The sequence below is a fragment of the Acomys minous genome (assembly GCF_964271855.1).
Source record: "Acomys minous genome assembly, chromosome: 3".
NCBI classification, from domain to species: Eukaryota; Metazoa; Chordata; class Mammalia; order Rodentia; family Muridae; genus Acomys; species Acomys minous.
This window is the reverse complement of record NC_140485.1, coordinates 64,648,570-64,672,053: the sequence shown is the minus strand read 5'-3', so window position 1 is coordinate 64,672,053 and position 23,484 is coordinate 64,648,570. Positions and strand designations below refer to the sequence as shown.

General features: G+C 48.1%; 1 protein-coding gene across 7 annotated transcripts in view; it reads right to left on the bottom strand.

Moving 5' to 3' along the window:
• Positions 1-13,839: 13,839 nt before the first annotated feature.
• BCAS1 (brain enriched myelin associated protein 1) overlaps positions 13,840-23,484 on the bottom strand; it is a 72,851-nt gene continuing 63,206 nt past the window's right edge. For 6 of the 7 annotated variants that reach the window (XM_084776753.1, XM_084776757.1, XM_084776758.1 and 3 more), the window contains 3 exons: positions 21,054-21,119; positions 17,719-17,997; positions 13,840-14,819 (listed from right to left, as the gene is read on the bottom strand). In XM_084776753.1, the coding sequence (XP_084632879.1) occupies positions 14,745-14,819; positions 17,719-17,997; positions 21,054-21,119 (420 nt within the window). In that variant the 3' untranslated portion in view covers positions 13,840-14,744. The remainder of the gene's footprint in view (positions 14,820-17,718; positions 17,998-21,053; positions 21,120-23,484) is intronic. The other variant, XM_084776759.1, reaches the window with a different exon arrangement.

The following is a 23,484-nucleotide window of genomic DNA, read 5'->3' as shown; positions in this document are numbered from 1 at the left end:
GATTTGGCAGCGTCTCCTTCTTTCTTACTGAGGCCATGTTGATAGCTACATATAGATAGAATCGATTCATCTTTCCAGAGGGGAATGATGATTTTTTTTCTATCATAAAACATCTCTATACCTTTATTGCTTCTTTTCATATGATTTACCTCACTTGGTACTAGAATAGCTAAGGTAGCTTTCTTTGGGTCAGTGCATTCATGTAATATGTGTCCATATTAAAACATTTATTCTGTGTGTGTGTGTGTGTGTGTGTGTGTGTGTGTGTGTGTGTGTGTCGGGAGGGTGGTATAGGTGGCACCACGAACACTCATGTAGAAGTCAGAGAACAATTTGCAGGGATTTCTTTTCTCTTTCCATCATGTGGGTTCCAGGGGTCAGGGTTAGGTCATCAGGCTTGGGGACGAGTTTCTTAACCAGCTGAGCCATTTTGCAGGCTTGGGATGGCCTTAGACTCCTAGTCAGCCCGCCTCTACATCTGCAGAATATCGTACTGATGTGTGTCAACCACACTCCACAACTGCCGAGAACAGTTTTTTTTTTTCTTTTTAAGATGTATTTATTTATTATTTGTTCAGCAAGTATCCTGCCCGCATGTGCGCCAGCAGGCCAGAAGAGGGCACCAGATCTCATCACAGATGGCCATGAGCCACCCTGCGGTTGCTGGGAATTGAACTCAGGACCTTTGGAAGAACAGACAGTGCTCTTAGCCTCTGAGCCGTCTCTCCAGCCCCCACCAAGAACAGGGTTTTTTGTTTTTTTGTTTTTTTTAAGTTTTTTGAGACAGGGTTTCTCTATGTAGTCGTGGCTGTCCTGGACTCCCTTTGTAGACCAGGCTGGCCTCGAACTCATAGCGATCCGCCTGCTTCTGCCTCCCGAGTGCTGAGATTAAAGGTGTGCACCACCATGCCCGGCCCGCCAAGAACAGTTTTATCTTTTAAGTTTTCACCTTATCTGAGTATTTGTATTCAGATGCCCTGTAGAAGAATATACTTGTTTTGTTTGCTTTTATATTCAGTCTGAAATCTCTTCTTTTTACTTTCAAATCATGTGGTGTGTGTGTGTGTGTGTGTGTGTGTGTGTGCACGCGCGCATACACGCACGAGTGGGTTATGTGCATATAAGTGCAGGTGTCTGAAGAAGTGAGAAGTGTCAGGTCTTCCTGGAGCTGGAGTTACAGGCAGTCAGGCATCACATGCTGTGTGCTGGGAACTGAACCCAGGTCCTTTGCAGCAGCATTTTGTTTTCTTAACCACCGAGACATCTCCCCAGCCCCTGGGATGAAAGCTTTAAATTGAAGTATTTAGTTTGTTTCTGTGTAACGTAATTATTAGCAACACAATAGTAATGTATTATGTTAACAGTTTTCAAAAAAGATTTATTTATTTATTATTATATATACAGTGTTCTGCCTGCATGTACATCTGCATGTCAGAAGTGGGCATCAGATCACATTATAGATGGTTGTGAGCCACCATGTGGTTGCTGGGAATTGAACTCAGGACCTTTGGAAGAGCAGGTGGTGCTCTTATCCACTGAGCCATCTCTCTAGCCCCATGTTAACGGTTTTTAATTAGTTTTACCTGTTATGAGTCCATGTCCTGACAAGCACCTCCCCCCCCCCCCCTTTGGATACAGAGGCTCCCTATGTGGCACAGGCTGCCCTCCAATTCTAGATCTTTCAGTCAGCCTCCCAGTGTTTGGATTGCTGGTGAGGACTGCCATACTCAGCTCAGTCCTCTATTTACTCTTTTCTTACTTGTTAAGCTAATGAGATCTTCATTATCCTTCTGTTTTTTTTAGATCATTCAGTGTCTCCTTTTATCCCACTATTGCTACATTCTCTCGTCTTTCTTATTGGCTCATGGACTGTGATGATTAACCCTGATTATTGGAATTCAATACACTTAGCACATCTACTGTTTTTCCTGCATCTCGCAGTGGGAGAACACTCTTCATCCCTTTCTCTTCCTTCCTCCTGGGTGGCAATGCTGTGGCGGCCACGCTTTAAAACTGTGCATATCCTTCGATGTCCATGTGACATTGTCTTCTAACACTATTGGTATTCATTTAAAGTTAGTAATGGTTTGATCCCATTGCTCTTTATCTTTCTTGCACTTAGAGTCATCTCTCCAAGATCATTTGTTCCTTTCAGAGAATTTACACACACACACACACACACACACACACACACACACACACACACACACCCTATACCCCACATACTCCTGTTGTGGTGAATTTAAAGGTACCCAATAAGTGCTTATTATTAGCCCTATGATTATTATAGAGGTATTTTCTAACCCACCATCAATCAATAAAAACAGACACCTGTTATATTTTTTAAAAGCCTTGCAAGCTGGGCGTGGTGGCGCACGCCTTTAATTCCAGCACTCAGGAGGCAGAGGCTGTCAGATCACTATGAGTTCAAGGCCAGCCTGGTCTACAAAGTGAGTCCAGGACAGCCAAGGCTACACAGAGAAACCCTGTCTGGAGCAGGGCAGATATTAATCCCCTAAATACCTACCATATATCCCTGCGAAAATCCCCACCTGTTTCTAATGCTTTCTATTGAGCTACCTCCCATCCATTACCCCAAATACTTGCTAATATTTGTCATCTGGGCCAAATCCTCCATCCACGCTGGCCATGTGCTTCTCCTCCACCTAACCCATGGCGGCGGCAGCCCCTTCCTTCCTTCCCTTCCTTTCTCGGCTCCCTTTCTCCTGTCCCAAGATCTTTCACTCCTTTACCCATGAACCTTTACCACCTCTACCTTCTTCTGGCCCTTCCTAAGTATCAGCTTTTTTATTGGTTAAACAGGGAGGCAAGGGTACAAATATCATTTTGGGGTGCATGCGTGTCTGCTCATTTGGGCAGCAACCAGATCTTGGGGGATAATAGCTTCAGAACAAATTGCACCAGACCAACCCCCAACACATACCCTTGTTGGTAGTATATTAATTTGGCTTTTCTGAAAGCATATTTTGTCTTCAGTTCTCATGGGTGCATTTTATTTGATGCAGAATTTTTCAACTTTCCTCCCGTCCCCCCTCCTCCTCTTTTTTTTTTTTTTTTTGAGACAGGGTCTATCTTCCTTGGGTCTTACTCTCTGGCTCTCATCAGTTCTGCTAATAGTCCATTGTCAGCCTAGTTGTTTTCTGTTGTCCTTACTGCCAGGCCCTGGGATGCCTCCAACAACTTTCTGGGTGCATTTTTTTCTTTCTTTTTATTTAACAGGGGAAGGGATTTTTACATATTAACTGACTTTGGTTTTCCCCAGGTGATATTGGAGACTGCAGTGAGAGAGAGAGAGAGAGAGAGAGAGAGAGAGAGAGAGAGAGAGAGAGAGAGAGAGACTGTGTGTGAGAGCTTTACTTAGAGTTAGCATCAGGAGGGGACCAAGGAAGGGTGGGTGTAGGTGACAGGAGGAATGACACTCTTTAAACACCACACGTAAGAGGTGGTGGGATTTCCCTGCTTGCCAGGGAGACACTTCCTGAAGGAGACTGACTGTGAATTCTCCTTCGGGTCTGAAGAGAATTGCCCAGAATGCTGATTTCTTAAGCAAGAGTTTCCCAGAGCTGCCATGCAAAATTCTTCTGCTGCTGGGAGACAAAATAAACCTGTCGCCCCCTTTAGATGTCCTGTCCCCAGGGTTGACCAAAACCACGATGCACTGGCCCAGCTCTTTCTTGGCTAGCCCTCTGCGTGGCTCAGGAGGGCATATGACTGCGAAGAATACCGTTAAACAAATCCTGAGACCTTGGCCATAGAACCTGGATTTTCAAGACCCAAGTTTATGGGCAATTGAAGAAATTTGTCCCTCGGAAGGATTTTGCACATGAGGTTTTTCAGCCCTCACTGGGCTGAGGGCCTAATTTCCTGTTTTCATATTCTCAGAATCACTGCACACTTGCGAGGAATGGCCAGCAAAGTTAGCTAGATAGGGTAGGCGAGCGCGTGGGTCCTGTGAAGATGGACGCACAGAGAGATGAGCGTGGGCCAAGCGGGAGGAGCAGGACTCCTGGCTTTCCAGCTCCAGCCCAGCCTCTAGGGAGGGAAAAGATGCTTTCTTAAGGCTTCGAAGAAAAGTCCAGAGGCAGATCCTAGACGTGAGTAATAAAAAGGAGAAGAGACACGTTTTAGCGGATGTGTGTACGTGTGCGTGTGGGTGCATGGGTAGTGCGCGCCTGCGTGTAGAGGCTGGAGGTAGACTTTTTGAGTGTCAACGTCAATTGAGGCAGGGCCTCTCGTCGAACCTGGAGTTCACTGATTTGTCTAGACTGGCTGGCAAGCAGGCTAAAGGGGTGTGCCTTTGTTTGCCCAGTTCTGGGGGTATAGGCGGTGTCCGTACATCTAGCTTTCTATGTGCGTCCTGGGAATCGAACTCTGGTCCTTAGTGCTTGAGCAGCAAGCACTTTCCCCATTGAGCTATCCTCTCATCAGTGGCAGGGATTTCAATGGCCTGGCAGACCCTTTCATTTTCACTTTCAAACAGCTGACTTTCACCTCCAGCAGTGTTGCCATGGGCACAGCGCTTGGTTGGTACCGCAGCTCAGCTGTCACTCATCCCCTGCAAGTCATTGCAAAACTCCATGAGGTTTGGTGACAGGGCTTTGCTCAGCACCTCCATGGTGTGAAAGCCAGGCTTGAAGACCCTCAGCAGTCTGCTCAAGGCCACATGGCTAGTGAGTTGCAGAACTCAGCTCCGTGGACTCACTGCCTGTGCTCTAACCATGACCACTGTTCTTCTGTGAGTTCGAGGCCAGCTTGGTCTACAAAGTGAGTCCAGGACAGCCAACGCTACACAGAGAAACCCTGTGCCAGGAAAAAAAAAAGTATTTATCTTATTTTCAAGGGTTTAATCATTTTTAAAAATAACTTTAAGTTGGTGTACAAAATAATGGGTTTCATTATGACACTTTCATACCTGCCCTGCTGTCCTTCCCCCCTCCCTCTGCTCACATACCCTCTCCTTTGGCTCTGAGACCCGCCTCTTCCCTTACTTCCCTTTAAGTCCCTCCCCCTCCCACATGGTGGCATTTGTCCTCCCACTTACATCACTTAATGCAATGACCTCCAGTCCCCGCCATTTTCTTGACAATGTCATAATTCCATCTCTTCTTACAGACAGAGCAAGACTGCATTATTTTATACGGCGCACTCTCTCTCCACTCACCTGTGGGCGGCCTCTAGGCGGCTTCCATGGTCTCACTATTGTTAATAGCGCAGCAGCAAGGAGGGCACAAGGTGTCTCTGTGGCAAGCTGATCTGGATCTCCTGGGCATAGTCCCATCACTAACTTTGTTCTGAAGATAATTCGATAGGCATGCCATAGTGACCACTTTACACATCTTCACTGACCCTGACCCCGGTGCAGCCAGCTCTCCCAACCATGCTGCGGCGGCTCCCAGATCCTCTTACAAACTCCTGTTTGACCTGCATCTCCCAGGCTATGTTGCGGACAGCTTCCGGGTCTGTTCAGACCCGGACGGGTGTCTATTTTTCGCCATCCTTTGCAACCACAGAAAGGCCACCCTTGCTGAAGCACCCTGGCCCCAGCTGTCCTCAGCAACCTCCTGCCATGCCGTTTCTCACAGGTACACACAGCCTCGCTGTCCTCCCTACCACACGAACACCTCCTCCCCCCCTCCCTTGGTATCTGGCTTCATTCTGCTTTTATTCTCTGGAGCTCCCTGTTGCAGGCTAGCCTTCTCAGCCTTCCAGTACTTTAAAATCCCCACACATCCCCAGGTTCCACCATCAAGCTGTTGGCATAGTCTTAGCCTTCCTGAGATCCTCTAAGATAGACACATCCCCTGCCATGGAAAAGTGAGATGTTAGTGTTTTATTTGGGAAGTGTATTCCAGTTTTCTAGAGCCGCAGAATTTATGGAACGAATCTCTCTCTCACATCTATCTATCTATCTATCTATCTATCTATCTATCTATCTATCTATCTATCTATTTTCATCATCATCATTATCATCTATCTATCTATCTATCTATCTATCATCTATCTCATCTATCTATCTACCTATGTATCTGGGATTTATTGGAATGACTTACAGGCCTGCAGTCCAGCTAATCCAGCTAATCCAGCTAATCCAACAATGAATGGTAGTTGCTCAGCCCACAAGGCTGGGTGTCTCAGCTGGTCTTCTGTGTATGCTGCAATGCCAGTGAGGAAGTGGATGTACTAGCAAGGTGAGGGCAAGTAGGCCAAGAACAAGGAAGAATTCCTTCTTCCCTGTCCTTATATAGGCTCCCAGCAGAAGGTGTGGCCTGGTTTAAAGGTGTGTCTTCCTGCCTCAAGATCCAGATCATGGTGGTACCCTCTGTTTCTGTAGTTCATTCCACATAGAGTCAAGCTGACAACCAAGAACGAACAGCCACCACAGGACATGATGGGGGCAGTGTGTGGTCCAGAGCGTGTCACTCACTACTGTGGGCATCACTAAGGACCCTGAAGGAATATGGAGAGGACATTTCAAAGTTACCCCACAGAGAGATGGAAGGTTATTATGCCATCTCCCTTTTTCACTGTCGAGAGTTGCCTCTGGGGACAAAATCTCAGAGATTTCCAGAACACACTGAAGGTGGGTTGAGCAAGTTCTCATGGCCTCGGGAGAAGGCCACCAAGAAAAGGAGCAGAGGACAAGGAACTTCTGAGGTGGGAAGCCATTAGTACTTTCTGGGAATGTTGAAGTGGGCTGAAGAGATGGGACTGAGCATCTACAGCATCTGTTGCCATGGAAACATCATATTGTAGCAACCAAGGACCGTCAAAGGCAGATAGATTTCTTCTCCCCAAAAGAACAAATATACTTCAGAATGGGATGTGATCGAGGAGCTCTCCCACCCCCTCTGATGAGCCAGAAAGGGGACAGAATGGGACAGGGCAGCAACCCCAAGACTGAATGACGTCGCACAGCAGAGCACCTGTGCTCGGCCCAGGCCAGATACCATCTGCATCAGGTAATGCTTGCTGAGCATTGTTAACCCTCTGGCCATTGAGCTTGCAAGCCCAGTTTGGCTTCTCACTTCCTCTGCTTTCAACCTCCAACCGTTACCATCCAGACTCAACAGAAGAATGAGTGAAGGTCTCCAACCCACTCAAGCTTTCCAAGTCTTGTATTGTGGCTTTGAATCACCTGGGTGGATGGCTGGCCTTACTGCATTGACATCTTTTTTTTTTTTTAATTTTAAGAAATGAATTTTTTTCCAGGCAGTGGTGGTAAACACTTTTAATACCAGCACTCACAAGGCAGAGGCAGGTGGATCTCTATGAGTTTGAGGCCAGCATGGTCTACATAATGAGTTCCAGGATAGCCAGGGCTACCCAGAGACCCTGAAAATAAACAATAAATAAACAAACAAACAAAAAAAGAAAATAATGTTTTGGCAGGTGTCTTTTTAATGGTTAGATCCACTGAAAGGTTTGATCTAAGTGGGTATTTCTTTTTTATATAAAAGTTTATTTTAAATTATGTATATATGCATGTATATGGGTACATGCATACGAGTAGAGTGTCCCCAGAGGACAGAAAAAGGTTCTCAATCCCCCTGGAACTGGAGTTACAGACAGTTGTAATCTGCCCTGTGTGGGTGTTGAAAACCTGAATCATATCCTGTACAAAAACAGTATGTATTCTTAACCACAGAGCCCCCTCACCAGCCTCTCTGTGGATATTTCTTATAGTCATTACTTAAGCTTTAAAAAGTGTTGCATGTTGTAATTAATACCTAATAGGTAATTAGTCACTTGGTAAATGTTGGTTAAAGTGTATTTGTATTAGACCCTACTTGAAACCAAAACGCCAATTTAAATGTCACCCCCAGTTCATATCTCTTCTAGAGCTGCCTATTGAGAAGGAGGGAGGAAGTGAGGGAGGGAGGGAAAGAGACAGAGAGAGACACACAGAGACAGAGACAGAGAGACAGAGAAAGAGAGAGACAGAGAGAGAGAGAGGGTGCATACATGTGTGTATGTGCGTCCATGATGTTGCAGATCAGAGTCCCGCTTAGGCTTAGCACACTGTCTGCCTCAGACACCGTACTCCCGGCTTACAATAGTCTCAGATTCTCACAGTGGATGCCTTCATATCCTGGAAGATCAGTTCTGTGCTGCCTCCTGGCCTCTGGCTTCTCCAAGGCATGTAACCCCAGCCAGCCATATTGAACAACTTACCGTTCACTCTGGGGGATTCTACACTCTGGCACTTCCTGTTCCTCTGGAAACCCTTGGCTAAGCCTTCTTCATTCTTCTTGGATGAGCTCAACTGTTCCCTTTGTAAAAGGCCACCCTCCACCCAAGTGGCCTGTAGCAGTGCTGCTCTCAGACCCACAACGTCACATCCTCAGACAGTCCTCACTATCTTTTTCCTTCCTGCGTCTCCCGTGGGCTTTTAAAAGCTGGCGTTGGCTGGGCTGGGGCTGCCGCTCAGTTGGTAGAAGGCTTTCCTGCCATGCACAGAGTCCCGGGTTTGATCCTCAGTACTGTATACTGTATAAACTAGGTACAGCAGCACACACTTGTAAACCCCACACTCAGGAAGTAGAGCCAGGAAGATCAGAAGCTACATCACAAGTTCAAGGCCCAGTATGCATGAGACCCTGTCTCTGAAACATAAAAACAGTGTTTAGATTGAGGTTCAGCCTTGGACAACACCGCTTTTACTCTGTGCAGGCTTCGAGACATCTCCCATTTGTAAAATGGGAAGTAAGCAAGGCCGTTGCGTGCCACACAGCCCCTGGCTGCTAGCTCTTATTATCTTTGTCTTCAGGGCCAGACTTCAGACCACAAATTCAGTGCGCTTCGTGGTGGGGTCTCTTTCCGGGGGTTTTCAGATGGCCTCCTCCATTGGAACTGTCTGAGGTGACTTAAGAACACGGGCAGCCAGCTCCCATGCTGGGAACTTTTGGTCAGAGTGTCTGGCTTAGGCTGTGGGGGCCCTAGGTCCCTATCAAGTTTTCCCTCAATGCTGGTTCAGGACAGTCCATTGAGAGCCACTGAGCTGGTCAGGTCAAAGAGGCAGAGCTCTAGAGCCTACTCTGAGCTGTAAGCGGGGCTAGGGGCTGTGGAGCACCTGCCCACCTATCCAGCAGCTCAAATGACATTTCCTGAGTATCTGTCATGCCCAGGCATTATGCTAGGACCGCCCGACAGTGTCCACAAACACGTCAAGGTCCTGATCTGGAGAAGGTCACAGCCTCATGGCCATGCTCTGGGGGCTAAGCTCTGGCTCACACAGGTCTTGTTAACAAACGCTATAGGAATCGTTGGTTTGGGCAGTACTGTTGAATACTGCAGTCATCCCGTCCTGGCTGCTTTCTCAAGGCTGAGTTCACTCAAACACTCAGGTGGACCTGACTGTAATAACCCCACAATCCTCTTGCCTAGAATGGCACTTACCTCCTGTCACTGGTTTTAGTCCAAAGTTAACCCACAGAACAAGGCAGAGCAAAGCCTTTCGGGACCAGAGCCAGGCTGTGGCACAACACCCGCTGTACATAAGGATATATTTAATTATCACAACAGTCTCCGAGAACTAAAGCCGAGGCTGTCACATAACGCTGTGCATGCAATGGTAAATACTCTTACTGCTAGTGTTTGTAGCCGATGTGAGCAGGAGGCATCTACGGGCTCCCTATGCGAGCAGGAGGCTCCCTAAGCTGCAATGGCTGGCATTTCCTGAGCACCTTCTCTGTTAGTCACTGCACTGTTAGCTGCAACCACTGTAATCCTCCCTATGGCTTTCCCTTTATTACAGGAGGAAACAGAGATGCTAACTCATCTGGTCTCTAATTGAATGTGTGTGTGTGTGTGTGTGTGTGTGTGTGTGTGTGTGTGTGTGTGTAGCAGTGAGAGGTAATGCCAGGTCGTGGAGCTTGCAGTCAAGTCTGCTTAAGTGCTCTGCAATCGCACATTCTCCTTAAAGCTTCTTCCAAGGTGGGACAGACAGGAACAGAAAACCTGCCAGGCACATCTTGGGGATCATCGACGGCATGCTACCCATCAACCCGTCTTGTCTTAGTTCTTCCAGTTTTCCTCATGAAACCTGACTGTATTCTAGAAGTTAATCAACAGACAGACCCTTCGTTGTTCAATTTCCTGCCTAGGCAGTGGTTGAAAGCTGCTCGGTCAGTCTGCAGAACCCGCTTCATGGAGCGCCCCCATGTGGTCTGTTAGATAAAAGGCACTTGAATGACAGTCGCTCCTTAGATAGAACTTCAGAGGCAGTTAATTGCCAGACCTGCAGGCAGCTGGGGCCATTTTGTCAGGAAGCAGCTAGTTGGAAATCTGAAACAGATCCAAACAGGTTCCTGCCAATCGGCTCCTACGAAAATGTAACGGAGCGGTTACATTCAGCGCACGGGGGTGGGGGTGCGGGTAGGGGTGGGGGTAGGGGTGCCGGGGAGTGGGGGTTCACAGCTGTAAGTTAGATAATGTATTAGGAAGGCTATGTGTGGGATCCTGTCAGGCTGTGGGGCACTACCCTTATTTCTGTTAAATCACGTGGTTCGCTTCTGCCTGGCAAGCAGGAGGCCCCAGGGTGCAGAGAATCAAGGGGTAGCTTTCTGGGTGGCCAAGCAGAGGCAACGAAACAAAACAAAGCCAAAAACCGAAGGAAAAACCCTCCAACCTCCTGAGAAGCAATCCCTAGCCCTGGCCCTGTGTCTCTGCCTCCACTAAAAACCTCAATGATCAGTGTTTGGAAGTTGCTTGCTGTCTTTTTTTTTTTTTTTTTTTTAGCTTCTTGCTAACAGGCAGTCATTTTCAGTCCTGACCACTGTGCCAAACTGCTTACTTAAGGGCCCTAAAACCGACATGGAGAGTGCTTAAGGCTGAGCCCTGCCAGCAGCCCATCCCTAAGCTCGGGGGGTTTGCACCGTGGGAAAGTGGGTAACTGGTGCCCTTGCCCTTTCCTTCCTCACAGGCAAGCCAGGGAGGGATTTTCTCTACCTTTTGTGTTCATTACCACGCCGCTGCCCCCTCCACCCCTGCAATGCTGGAAAGCGGACACAAGGCCTCATTTGTGCTGGGCCAGTACTGTACTGCTGAGCTGCACCCCAGCTGATTTGATTGCGTCAGGCCCAAGACTAGCCTGGGGCTGCTGCGGGACAGACCACACCTGCAGGTGCTGGATGTTATGTGGACGCCTAGACTTCTTCTGGGTCTTTGATGGAGAGCCAGGGGGTACATTCTAGACTTTTAAAGTCTAATGAGACCTGGACTGCCTAGAGTGTCTGGACTGTTTGCGTGGTGCTTGGGTGTAGAGAGAGGGAGAGAGAAAGTGAGAGGAGAGGAAGAAAGGGAGGGGCAGGGAAGGGGTGGAAGAGGCGGGGGCAGGGAGAGACAGACAGACAGACAGACAGACAGACAGACAGAGACAGAGAGAGAAATACCTGTGTTTAAAGAGCAAAGCGCTACAAACAAAACTGCACCCTCTGGCTTTCCCCTTTCCCTCCCATTTTTGGCAGCTCTTTTGGTTTGTGACTCCCTCCCTAAGAGGAGGACTCCAAGAGTGGCCTCGGCTGCTGGGAACAACTGCTCTTTTGAGTGGATTCTTTTATGGACATCAGTCAAAAAGTTTCTGTCAGCAGGAACTGGAAGGCATCCTTGGCAGTGTGCATGCACATGTGTGCGTGCGTGTGTGTGCGTGCGTGTGTGTGTGTGTGTGTGTGTGTGTGTGTGTGCACTTGCACGGACAGTGGTAGACATTTCATCTCACTAGCTCCATTCTTGGAAAAGCCACGTCTTCTTGGCAAGGAAGAGGAGACACTTCCCTGTGCACCTATAAATAAATCAGTAAATCATTAAACGAGTCGCGATGACAACTGGGCACCTTTGTCCCCTCTCCTCCCGCGCACTTCTTAATTTTGTTCTCTTTGGGGAAGAGTATTCTGGGATGTTTTGCTGCCTGTCAGGTTTGCTTCCCACTCCACCTGCCAGAGCTTGTTAGATTCTGTGGGGTGACTTCTTTCTGCATGGATTTACCGAGTGCCTGCCCTTTTCCCCGTTACAGTAACATGAGGTTAATGTCTGCCGTGAAGGCATCAGAGATGGGATTGCAACTGAAAACACACAACTTTCACAGCAAACACAAAACGTGCTCCTTAAACTACAGCTGGCCTTAGGGTCCCTGCAATAAACCATTTGTTTGAGTTGGGGGCTTACATTTCCTGGCCTTCATAAAAACAAAAGCAAAACCACAATTTCATTAAGAGTGCCCTCTTCTTTGGCCTACGAGAAGGGAGGGGCCAGGGATAAAAGCCAGGGAAGGGCTTTGCTGAGCTTCTTCACAAAGAGCCCTTCCCCCACCCCAACCTGTGTTTGGTTTCCAGGAAGCAGGAGGGTGCCACTGCCTGGTGGCCTGAGTCATTCACTTATTACTGCCTCTGTGCCTCCCTGTCCTGCCTGGAAACATTTCCCATCTGAGCCCAAAGCGTTGGTGGTGCCCTGTAAGGTGAAACTGGCCAAGATACTGTCACCTTCCTCTATGGGCTGCACCGGCCCAGAGGCTCACCAAGGGTCACAGCAGGCAACACAACACCCCAACTCCCCTCTGGGAAGCTTTACAAAGGAATGGACAGCTGAGTGGTCTCCTTGATGTCAAATTGGAGGGCTGGGTAGTGTGGCCACTTCCTCCACCCTTCCAGCTTTCCCAAGATGCTTCTCCGCCCGCCCCCCCCCAAGCCCCCCTCTAGCATGGCATGACAGGAGCAGAGCAGGGAACGTGGGGCCTGTGAACCCTGAAAGGAACAGACAATGATTTTCAAACCAGGTCAGGAGGACCCAGGAAGCAAATTTAGCTCAAAGGAAACCACTTCTGGTCTATATTTGAAACCTAGAATCCAGTCAGGGCTCTGGCAGCCCATAGGTCAAGCTGCCTTTACTGCTTTCACTCCCTGGGGGTTTAGGGACCAAGTTCTTCTTTAGATACATTTTCCAACTTCTCAGTCAGCTTTAGGCACGGCCCCCTGTGCTCTCCTCTGTGACAGAACAGGGTAGCCAATGTTTATTTCTGACCCCTGTGAAATAGTTCTCACATACAGTGAGTTGTTGTGAAACTGTGTGTGTGTGTGTGTGTGTGTGTGTGTGTGTAAAACCTGCTTGGCAGGAATTAATATATTCTATAGGGACATCTGTGATCATCTTTGATTATCAGAATATTAAACAACTGACCCCAAGAAATTGACCCCCACCCGCCCCAGAGAAGGAAGAGGCTGAAACCCTAGGGGTGGGGGTAGGGGTGGGGGTGGGGGTGGGGGTGGGGGTAGGGGTGGGGGTGGGGGGCTGCCAGAGGGGGTTTGCTTCCTGGAGAAAAGCTTACAGCTTGACAGAAAGACTTGCCAGGGGCTCACACCACGGCTGCATATCCTGACTTTATCCAGTCTTATCCTCTTGTTAGGACCCTGACGTTGGACTGTGGGAGGTGGGAGAGACTCTTGGCTCTTTCTCCCTCTTCCTGATGTGGCCATATCGAATAAATCTCTTTTTCTGGTTTTCACTATTAAGTTGGCTCTTTTAATTGATATGAAGGTGTGTGTGTGAGTGAAGGCATATCTGAACATAAGTGGGCATCTGTAGTGGATGCTGTCTTTCACATGCATAGGAGATGAAGCCCTAGCCATCAGAGATGGGATCTATAACGTTTAGAATCAAAAGGTCTTAAAACTCAGTATTTTTTTTACATTAAATCAGAAAAAGTAAAGTACACCTTAGATGACCATCAGTCAGTCATACGCTACTTTGCATTCCCCGACATAATGGACTCATGGTCCAATTCAATTCTCTATACAAGAATTAAAAAAAAAAAAACAACCTCAAGTATTTGCATAATCTTCTGTCAATTTTTATTAACTGGGTTAGGGAGGGTTTTTATCAGAGCACATCATGAAAACATTAGGACATTACAGACAGGCGTGAGATAAGCGTCAGACGGAACAGATGAAGCAAGTCCCTCAGCCATCTGAGAAACATTAATAACGAAATATTGCAGAGACAAATCTTTGTTAGGGGTGCCGGAGGCAAAGGGAAAAGCGGAGGTCTTGGCGCCACCTTGTGTTACAAAATAAACCTGCAACTTTATTTCCTTTCACCCTGTTTTCCTTGTTCCCGTACCTGCTACCTCAGCAATAACTGTTCCTCCAAATCATCGCGAGCCCTCTCCAGCCAATCACTGCCCTTCACCCATAACCTTCAAGGACCCCAGTTGAAAAAGCGCCTCTTACCCATCTCTCTTTAGAGCCCACGCATTCCACTCCAGACAGTTGGAGCTGCCTAATGCAGGCTCCCCACCCTGAGGACTCCTTCCCCAAAGTGTGAACTGAAAAAAAAAATGGCTTTCCCTTCCCCTCTTCAGGGGTAGAGAAAGAATGGACACTTGCTCCAAGCAGACTACTCTCTTTCTCATAAGCATTTTTCTTCGGCAACTTACTGGACACTGCCATTTTTCATAACTTAGCACAAATGCCTTTATCTACCTACTCCCCCTATACCTGATGCTCACCATCTCCCCCGCATCAACTAGTTAACCTGCTAACCCATTTTAACACTCATTTGCCAGGAAAAGACTGGACCAGAGACGTAAATAATACACCTCGATCTACAACAATTTCAGGTTGAAGTCGTAGGCAGAATCTCATTGGCTGGCCAGGAGGAAAACAAATATATACACAGCGTGGGTCTGGACAGGAGATGGACTGGGACGACCCGGTGGGGGCTGGGTGGTTTGTTTACTTGGATTTTCCGACTGGTCCGATGGATACGGGGTCCGTTTGCACTTGAGCATCCAACATCCGCTTTGGTCCCTGGAGAAAAACATAAAGCAGCCAGTGTAAGACTAGCAGCAGCAAGGAGCGCTGACCACACACTTATTGTCAGCTGGGTCCTGTGTAAGCAAATACACCCTATTCATACCTAGGTGGCCAGCTTCGGCATCTGGTGACACCGCTTTCTGGTTTTGTGATTTGTGTGTGTCACATATATGATTTGATTTTTTTTTTCCTTTTAAATGAGAGTGCTCAGACCCATCTCAGAGGGTTGTTTCTGAGGCAAAGTGTGCTCAGACTGTGACACACTTAAACAGTCCTGGGGGTGGTGGTGGTGGGGGCTGGGGGTGGGGGGAGGAGGGCGATGGGGGGTTTACTTCCTGGTCTGGTTCATTCTAGACAGCTCATCCCAAGTTACTGTCATGTAACTCATTCTTTCAGTGTCTCACAAAATGATGCCCTGGCTTATTCCCCTCACTATCCAAAGTGATCTTACTATCTCTTATCTGGCATCTTTTTCTTCTGTAGATTTAGTCTGCTGCATCCTCGGGGCCGTGCAAGTGTCTGGCATGGGGAGAGTGCGCTTACTACTGTCTTGGTGTGGCAGGTGGATGCAGGCAGGTACTGTTATGACTGTACTATGGCACTCAGACCATTTCTGTCACGTGTAACTTAGACACGGTCAAAGTAGTCCTTCCTGCATACAGTTCTGTGAGCTCAGACTATTTACAAAAGGTCATGTTAGCACCACCTAAATCAAAGCGTGTACCTCCCTTGTGTCTGCCAGTCTCCCACTTACAAACCCTTACAATATCTGAACTTTCTCTATTCTACGGCTCTGGTTTTTTTTTTTCCCCTGGGATCCTGTTTCATCTGTTTGTTTGATCTTCCAGATAGCATCTCATTGGGTAGCCTAGACTGTCCTGGAACTCACTAGCTAGCTCAGGCTGGCCCTGGACTCACAGCAATCCTCCTGAGAGTTAGGACTATAGGCCTGTGCCACTATGCCTAGATTTTCCAGGATTTCATACCATGGAATACTAGAACCCTTAGCCTTCCTGTCACACGTGAGTTGAGATTCATACATGTCACATGGCTCAGAGGCACTGTCACTGGTGGCTCTTTTTGCAGTATAAAATAGAACCTTACAACACAGGACTGTGCACAGAGCACTACAAAGGAGGATATAGCACAGTTTAGTACTGTACTGTAGTAAGTTATATGTAGCATAAAAAGTACAGTATACTATAAACGGGATATGTATACTGGACTATATGATTACTATGCACAACATATAATGTATATTACACAAGGTATATACACTATCTGCCACATAGTCTAGCATAGGAAATATAACACAACATAGTTTTTTGTCTGTGTGTGTATGTGTGTTTGTGTGGTGTGCATGTGTTAGTACACACTCAACGAGTTTGGGTGCACATGTGAAGGCCACAGGCTGATGCCAGGTATCTTCCCCAACTGCTCTGACAGTGACTGAGGCTCGGTCTCTCACGTGAACCAAGAACACACTGATTTGGCTAGTCTAGTCAACCACTTTGCTCCTGAGATCTCCTGTGATTGTGGCCACGGCTTCCTGGCACTTACGTGTGTCATGGAGATCACAACGCTGATAACTTTGTGGCATGGTTGGAACAAATCTCATTGCCTTACCACTCTGCTTAAAACTGCAAGAGCAAAAGGATTCCCCCGCTCTCAGCAGTCCCACCTGCTCCTTCAGAGAAGAAGGAGCCAAGCATTTGTATCCCTGACAGGTGTAGACGCAGGAGGTCATCAGCCTGAGGCTGGCTGTTTATTAAGTTCTTATGTCAAAAAGCACAGTGTGACTGAGTGGCTAAACTCACCAAAACCCAATAGAAGAGTTATCTTTTGTGTAGCACATAGTGGGGCTTCAGCCAATCGCAAACACACACAGCATATCATACCATGCCCAAATAAGGTAAATGCCGCATCATACCACCCTGATGCCTCTTGTAGCCAATCAGTGATGACTTTGTATCTGCATTCAACCTGTCAGCTGGTGGCTTGTAGGGCGGAGCTGGGCCCTGGCATCCTCTTCTGGTTCAGAGCTCTGCCTGACTCATGGACGGGCCTACCCTCATTACTCCATATTAAATCTGTTGAGTTTTTCTTTTTAACACTCAGTGATGATATGATATGGGTCCGTGCTTGCTACTTCTTGTTAAATTGACACAGCCAGAGTCATCAGGGCAGAGGGACCGTCAACTGAGGAATAGCCTCTGATTTGACTGTAGGCAAGTCTATGGGGGCATTTTCTTGACTGCGGGTTGCTGTGGGAGGTCCCAGCCCAAAATGGATGGTGCCATCCCTTGGGCTGGTGGTCCTAGGTTGTATAAAATGGAGAGCAAGTCAGCAAGCAGCATTCCTCCATGGTCTCTCCTTCAGTTCCTGCCTTCAGGTGCCTGCCCTGACTTCCCTCCACGAGGGACTCTAATCTGTAAGTTGAAACAAATCCTTTCCTCTTCAAGTTACTTTTGGTCACAGTGTTTATCACAGCAATAGAAAACAGACAGAGACAGAACTATGGCTGTTATAACAGGGAAACTGAGGCACCGAGAGGGGTCGAGTGACTCAGTCAAGGACACAGAGCTAGGATGCAGTGAGCACTCACTCTGGGGTCATTGGCTCTTGGCCTCTGTCTTCTCCCGGTTGTCCCCTGTGCTATTTAGATTTTCCTGTCCCTACCACCTGGTATCTTTATCTTTCTTGCCCCCTGCCTCAATCTCCAGAACAGCCTGTATGACTGTTGCTCTCTGTGCCCAGCACAGTGCCTGGCACTCAGTAGGTGGACAAGAATAATTTGTTTACCAGCTTTCCTGCCAGCCCCCGCCTTGGAGATGAATACATCACCCCTTAACCAAGAACTGAGAAAGAAGCCACAAACACCCTATCTGCTTACCAGGCCCTTCAGGAAACCCCCAAGAGACTGTCGCCGCTTCTCAGACCTCTTCGGGGTCTTGTCCCCATTTTGCAGCGAATTTGCTTCCACCGTGGGCGGCTGCACGCACTGCACAGGCTCCTTGGCTTCCTGTTTGCTGCTCTTCTGCTTGTTGGTCTCAGCCACTGACTTCTTGTCCACCGATTTCTTGTCCTTCGACGAGGTCTCCTTGCTTTTCTGGGCTGTTCCCACGGGCTCTGGCTCTGGGGGCGAGGGTGTCTTCTCCGTGGAGTTTGACGTCTACAGCAATTTCAAACAAAGCCCCTGTTTACTGTCTGAAAGATGATTCTTAATAGCAGAGAGGTAAATGTGTTAAAACAGAGATGTTCAGATGTCGGAAATGAGTTTGGGTAAAATGGGGGGGGGGAATCATCAAGGCTGTGCATAGAAGGGGACACTTATTTACATATTTATATTGTATTCAATACTTAATTATATTTTCCCTGCCGGCACTCTCCGTTCATTGGCAAACTACATAAATAACTTGGCCTGAGCCATCTAAGTCCCGAGGTCCTCTATTTTCCCAACTGTAAACTGAGGAAGTAATAAGAGCTACTCCATAAAATCTAGGCAGATTAATCCTACCCCAGGCACATGGCCCAGATCAGAGCATTCACAGCAGTGTACATGATGAGGCATGTACAGCTCTGATTGGTTCAGGATAGCAGAAGACAGCTCTGACTGGGTCAGGATAACTGAAGACAGCTCTGATTGGCTCAGTGTAGCAGAAGACAGTCTGATTGGTTCATGATAGTGGGCCACAGAAGCTGATCTGATATTTGAACTTTGGTAGAATGATCGAGAGGCTTTGCTTCAGTTCTATCAGATTTGAAGCTACGAAAATGTAAACCCGGCCCTTTGAGACTTTGTTTCAAGAAATCAGTGTGATTGTTAGCGTATGTGACCCTGGATTCAGCCATTCCTGAAGCCCGAAGTCACAGGTCAGTATTGACAGGGTTTCCTGTAATTAGCGCAAGTGACTTATTTCTTGAGAGCTCATTCTGAATTCATAATTATGTGAAACTGGCCTTTTATTTCATGAAATGGTAGTTGAAAAAAAAAACACCCGATGCTTATTTTTTGGTTTGTGTGGATATCTTTCAATACCAAAATGAGATACCCTGCAGGGTATCTACAATGTAAAGGCTTTAAAAACCCAAGTCCTAGACGATTCTAGTAAGACTAGCTACATTTAGGAAAAAAAAAAACAACCAAAAAACCAAAAAACAACAAACAAACAAAACCAAAAACACCCCACAGAATCTTGCAGGATGTTGAAGTCATTTCCTCATCATGTTTTTTTTTAACTCAGATGTCCACTGGTACAGACAATATAAAAGTGGAAAAGATCCCCCCCCCACACACACCCGCACAAGCCTGCTGAGGCTCAAGTAAGGTCTGTGATGTCAGGTGGACACAGGTCTTAGCCACTCTGGCTTTGGTACAGGGGAGGCACGTTAGAGTAGCGGGAGAAATTTGATGAGCTCAGTGCCACACACAGCATCCCATGGGCTAGTGCTGCTCACATCCCAGCCAGGAGACCCCAGGACTCGACATGGCCAGCCCGAGACTCAAACTGGAGATCTTCCAGCCTCTGCCTCCCAAGTGTTGGTGTTAGAATTACGAGCCCATGCCCCAACACACACAAGGCTTCTGAGACCTTGACAATGAACTCTTTTGAAATACAATCAGTATTAGCTCGGAAAGTCACCGCAGACAACTGCTGCCCCGTGGGCCACACTCGACCCCTTGGTACAGGTCTACAAACGCTGGTTCATGAAGTCAGGGAGTCTTGATGGCAGAGCTGCAGTGTTGACCAGGAATAAAAGCAAGCGTTTTCCGCCAGTGAAGCCAGCACAGCCCTGAGAAAGATGCAGAAGGCAGGCGGACAGGCGACTCTAGACCATATTCTGAGTTATGCTAAAGAGTCATGTGATATGAGCCTCACAATACGGTGATTATTCCCCACCAACAGTTTAATAATAATGAGAAGCAGCATCTGCAATTGGCTGAATTATGCAACTCCAATTCATACCTTAAAAGTCCCTTTTGTGACTGTGTTTGGAATAAAGTAATAATTCACATTAAGTGGCATACAGATTGGCTGATGCCAAAGGCTTAGCGTCGTTACAGGAAGAGGCACCAGGGGGCGCTCTCCTCCCGTTTCCCATGCAAGGCGGAAGGCAGCCATTTGCAAGCAAGGGAGGGACCCTTCAGTAGAGACTGAACCTCACCAGTACTTAGATTTTAGCCTTTCCAGCCAACAGCAATGTGAGAAAAGAAGTTTCTGTGGTTTGAGCCCCTCAGTTTTTGGTATTTTGTTATGGCAGCCTACACTGCCAAAAACTATTTATTGAGCCCTCCACGCCAGTGCTGTAGAAAACCCTATGGTGTCTTCTTCCCCTACTTGTCCTAGGTGAGGAAACCAAGGCACTGGGAGGTTGGTGACTCTGTCAAAACACCCACAGCACTCCCCAACACACATACAAATCCCTAAACAAACAAAAAAGCCCTGCCTAAGCCAGGATCTGACCCCAGGCCCTTTGAATCTAAAATGCAGGCTTTTAAGCCTTTCTTAAAATTAACACAAGAGTGTCTGATATTTTTGTAGCGGTGCCAGATTATAAAATGGGGGGTATTTCCCTCCTTCTGCCTCTCAAGTGCTGGAGCTGCCGGCGTGTATTCCCCTGCCTGGTTTTCTGCAGTGCTGGGCTGGAACCCAGGACTTTGTGTATGTGAGAGCGACTTGAGCTACCACCCAGCCTGATGGTCCCATGTTCAAAAGAAAGATCCTGCACAGACATAAAATGGTCTGCTCATTAATAGTCAAGAAAGGAAGCAAGCGAACAACTTTCATGTAATAGTTCCTAGTCTGCACCAGACACCACACAAGGAGATAGAAAACCGGAAGCACCCACTGGCTCCACACCGTCGCGAGACAGGCATGAGAAGGATCAGGAGAGACAGATGAGAGAATCGTTACAATATCACGAAGTGAAGGAACAAGAAGGCAGCAACGCCTGAAGGGCACAGGATCTCTTTGAGGAGGAGACGTTTCTGCTAAAACCTGAGGGCCGGGAAGATATGTTCTATATGAAGAGAGAAGAGCAGGGGCGGCAGAGCTGAGGACTCTAGTTCACACCAGGTCTGCGGAGCCCAACACAGTAGGGTATACCGTGTGCTCAATCAGGAAATGTTTCCCGCGAGGCTGAGGCTTGCATGGACGGTGAGCCTGGAGAACGTGAGCGTGCACCAGGTAACCCCGCCACCAGGCTGAGCCCGCGAAGGTCACTTACTTGGCAGCTGGAGTCCTTCACATTAGTTTCTTCCGAGCGGGTGGTCCCGTCTCTCCCTTTCACTGACTAAAACAACAAACAGACAGCGTCCTTTCAGTGAGCACAACAACACGGCGGCGGCGATGAACAGATGCGAGCACTTCTTCCAAACCCGGGTTTAGAGTCAAGACACTAGAAGAGCAACTGGAAAAGGGTCCCTCAGAGAGAAGTGGGTGTTTGTGTCATTAGACTCCACCGGAATTCAAGCGTTAGCTTCCTAAAGGAGCGGCAAAAGTCCCTTACCTTGGGATTCTATGATTCTGAGATGAACGGATCAGGAGGAAAACGCCAGTGTTGAGACTGGCCCCGATGGGTACACCTGTTGTTACAGAACACTGCCTTCTGGGCGTGACAGGGCTGCCATGGAGCAGCCGTGACTGCAGTAAGAGACCCTCAACATCAGGCCTGTTGACTGTCCCTCACAGAAGTTGGGGGGGGGGATTAGACCCTCACCTGAGAGTCCAGCCCCTCTCTTCCGAGCAGTATGAGATTCTGCCCCAGCTGTTTGTCAGGGGGGTGTTAGGGCACAGTATGTGGAAGGTTAACTGGGCAGAGGGGTGCCGTTCCAAGTAGCTGGCTATGAGGAAGTCATTATCTATGCTGGGGTGAGACCTTCCAACACTACAGCTGCTTTGGGGCCACCCCAGCTCACCCAACAACCCCTAGTTCTGGAAATAAGTCCAACACACTCATCGGTTTGCAACCTAAGACCTCAGTGGAGTTTTTACTGTGCTCAGTCACTGGTCCCCTATATGGGGTGAACAGACATCTGTTCCTGCCTCTCCAGGAGAACACCTGTAATCCCAGCACTTAGGGGCTGAGGCAGCAGGACCCTAAAGTAGCCTAGGCTAAATGGGACCCTCTTTCAGAAGGGGAAGGAGAAGAAGAAAGTAATGCTGGAAGGAGGAGATAATTAAAGAAATGAATGTATGAATGAACGAATGAACAAACGAACAAATAACTAGGCATTTTAGCAGCATTCCATTGGTACTACCTGGCTGCTAACTTTTTTTTCTTTTTCTATTTTCAGCCAATTGAGAGTTGTTAGTGAGCGGTCCATTCTCCACCCTTTAGCGCCCCCTAGAGCCAGTGGCTTCCTTGACAGGGCGGCATCTAGTTGAATCTGCACTTTTGATTCCTTCGACCAGGTGAGCTGAGCTTCTAAATGTGTGGCCACAGGCACAGAGGCATTGACTCACCTGGGGACTTGGTAGAAAGATGCACCTTTTCCACACCTGGATCCGCTGAATCGTTAACTCTGGGGGTTGGCACTCAGCCACCTTGTTTAATAAGCCCCTCGGGGCTTCTGAAGGGTCTAAGTGGTCAGCGCTCTAACTAACTGGCCACGGTTGCACTCAGGCTCACCCCGGGCTGGGTGGCTTTCACTGTGCATACTATGGTGCTCAGTGCATGATGGAATCAAATACCCACATGAAGTGATGATGAACGCTTGGGTCTGGTCAGCAGCACTGGCCCAGGTCTAATGTCTGAAGGTCATTTCTTAGCATCGTCTCCTCCCCACTGTGCAGGGAAGGGGGACTAAGCAGTGTGGGACAAAGAGACTCCCAGCTGCAAGCTTATCAACTGGGCTGTTTCCTTAGCAGACAGCATACACTCACTATGCACACACAGCCAAGAACACTTAATCCTAAGAACAGGAGAGGCGGGTGGGGTGGGGGGTGGGGGTGGGGTGGGCAGCTGGCTCCTTGGTTAAAGCACCTTTTATGAAAGCGGCAGGTGTGGGGACAGAGTTCAGACCCCAGAAAGCTGGACAGGCAGGCGACCACCTATAAATTCCAGGTCACAGGAGGTAGAGGCAGAAATGCTGGAGATCAGGCTAGCTAGGCTAGTCATATCTGAGAGCTTCTGGTTCAACCAAGAGACCCTGCCTTAACACACAAGGAAGACTCCCAACACCAGCCTCAGACACACAGGCACACATATGCATGTACACTCCCCCCACATGTGTACCCATGTACAGGCAAACGTGCATAGAAGCCCACATACCAAACATGCATGACAGAGAAAACCTTACAGGTGCTCCAAGGCATTCTGCATGATGAGTGTTACAGGCTTCAGCTGTCGGAGGTATGGTGCTTAGGGTGTCAAAGAAAAGGCTAACTGTGAGTGGCCGCTGAGTGAAGGCGGTGTGCGAAGAGAGAAAAATGTGTACGGCTGGTTCACCACAGCAGAGCCTTAACAGAGGGGAATCGTCTTTTCTCATTTCCAGAGCAAGCAAAATAGAAGCTCAGAGACACTAAGAGGGCCGTGGAACTAGCCGGTTAGAGTCCCACGCTGTGACAGCGGGCAGTGAGTCCACGCACCAAAGTCTAAGCCACGCCTGCATTCTACCTCCCCAAGGAGGAGCAGGCGCCACTCAATCAACTAGCGG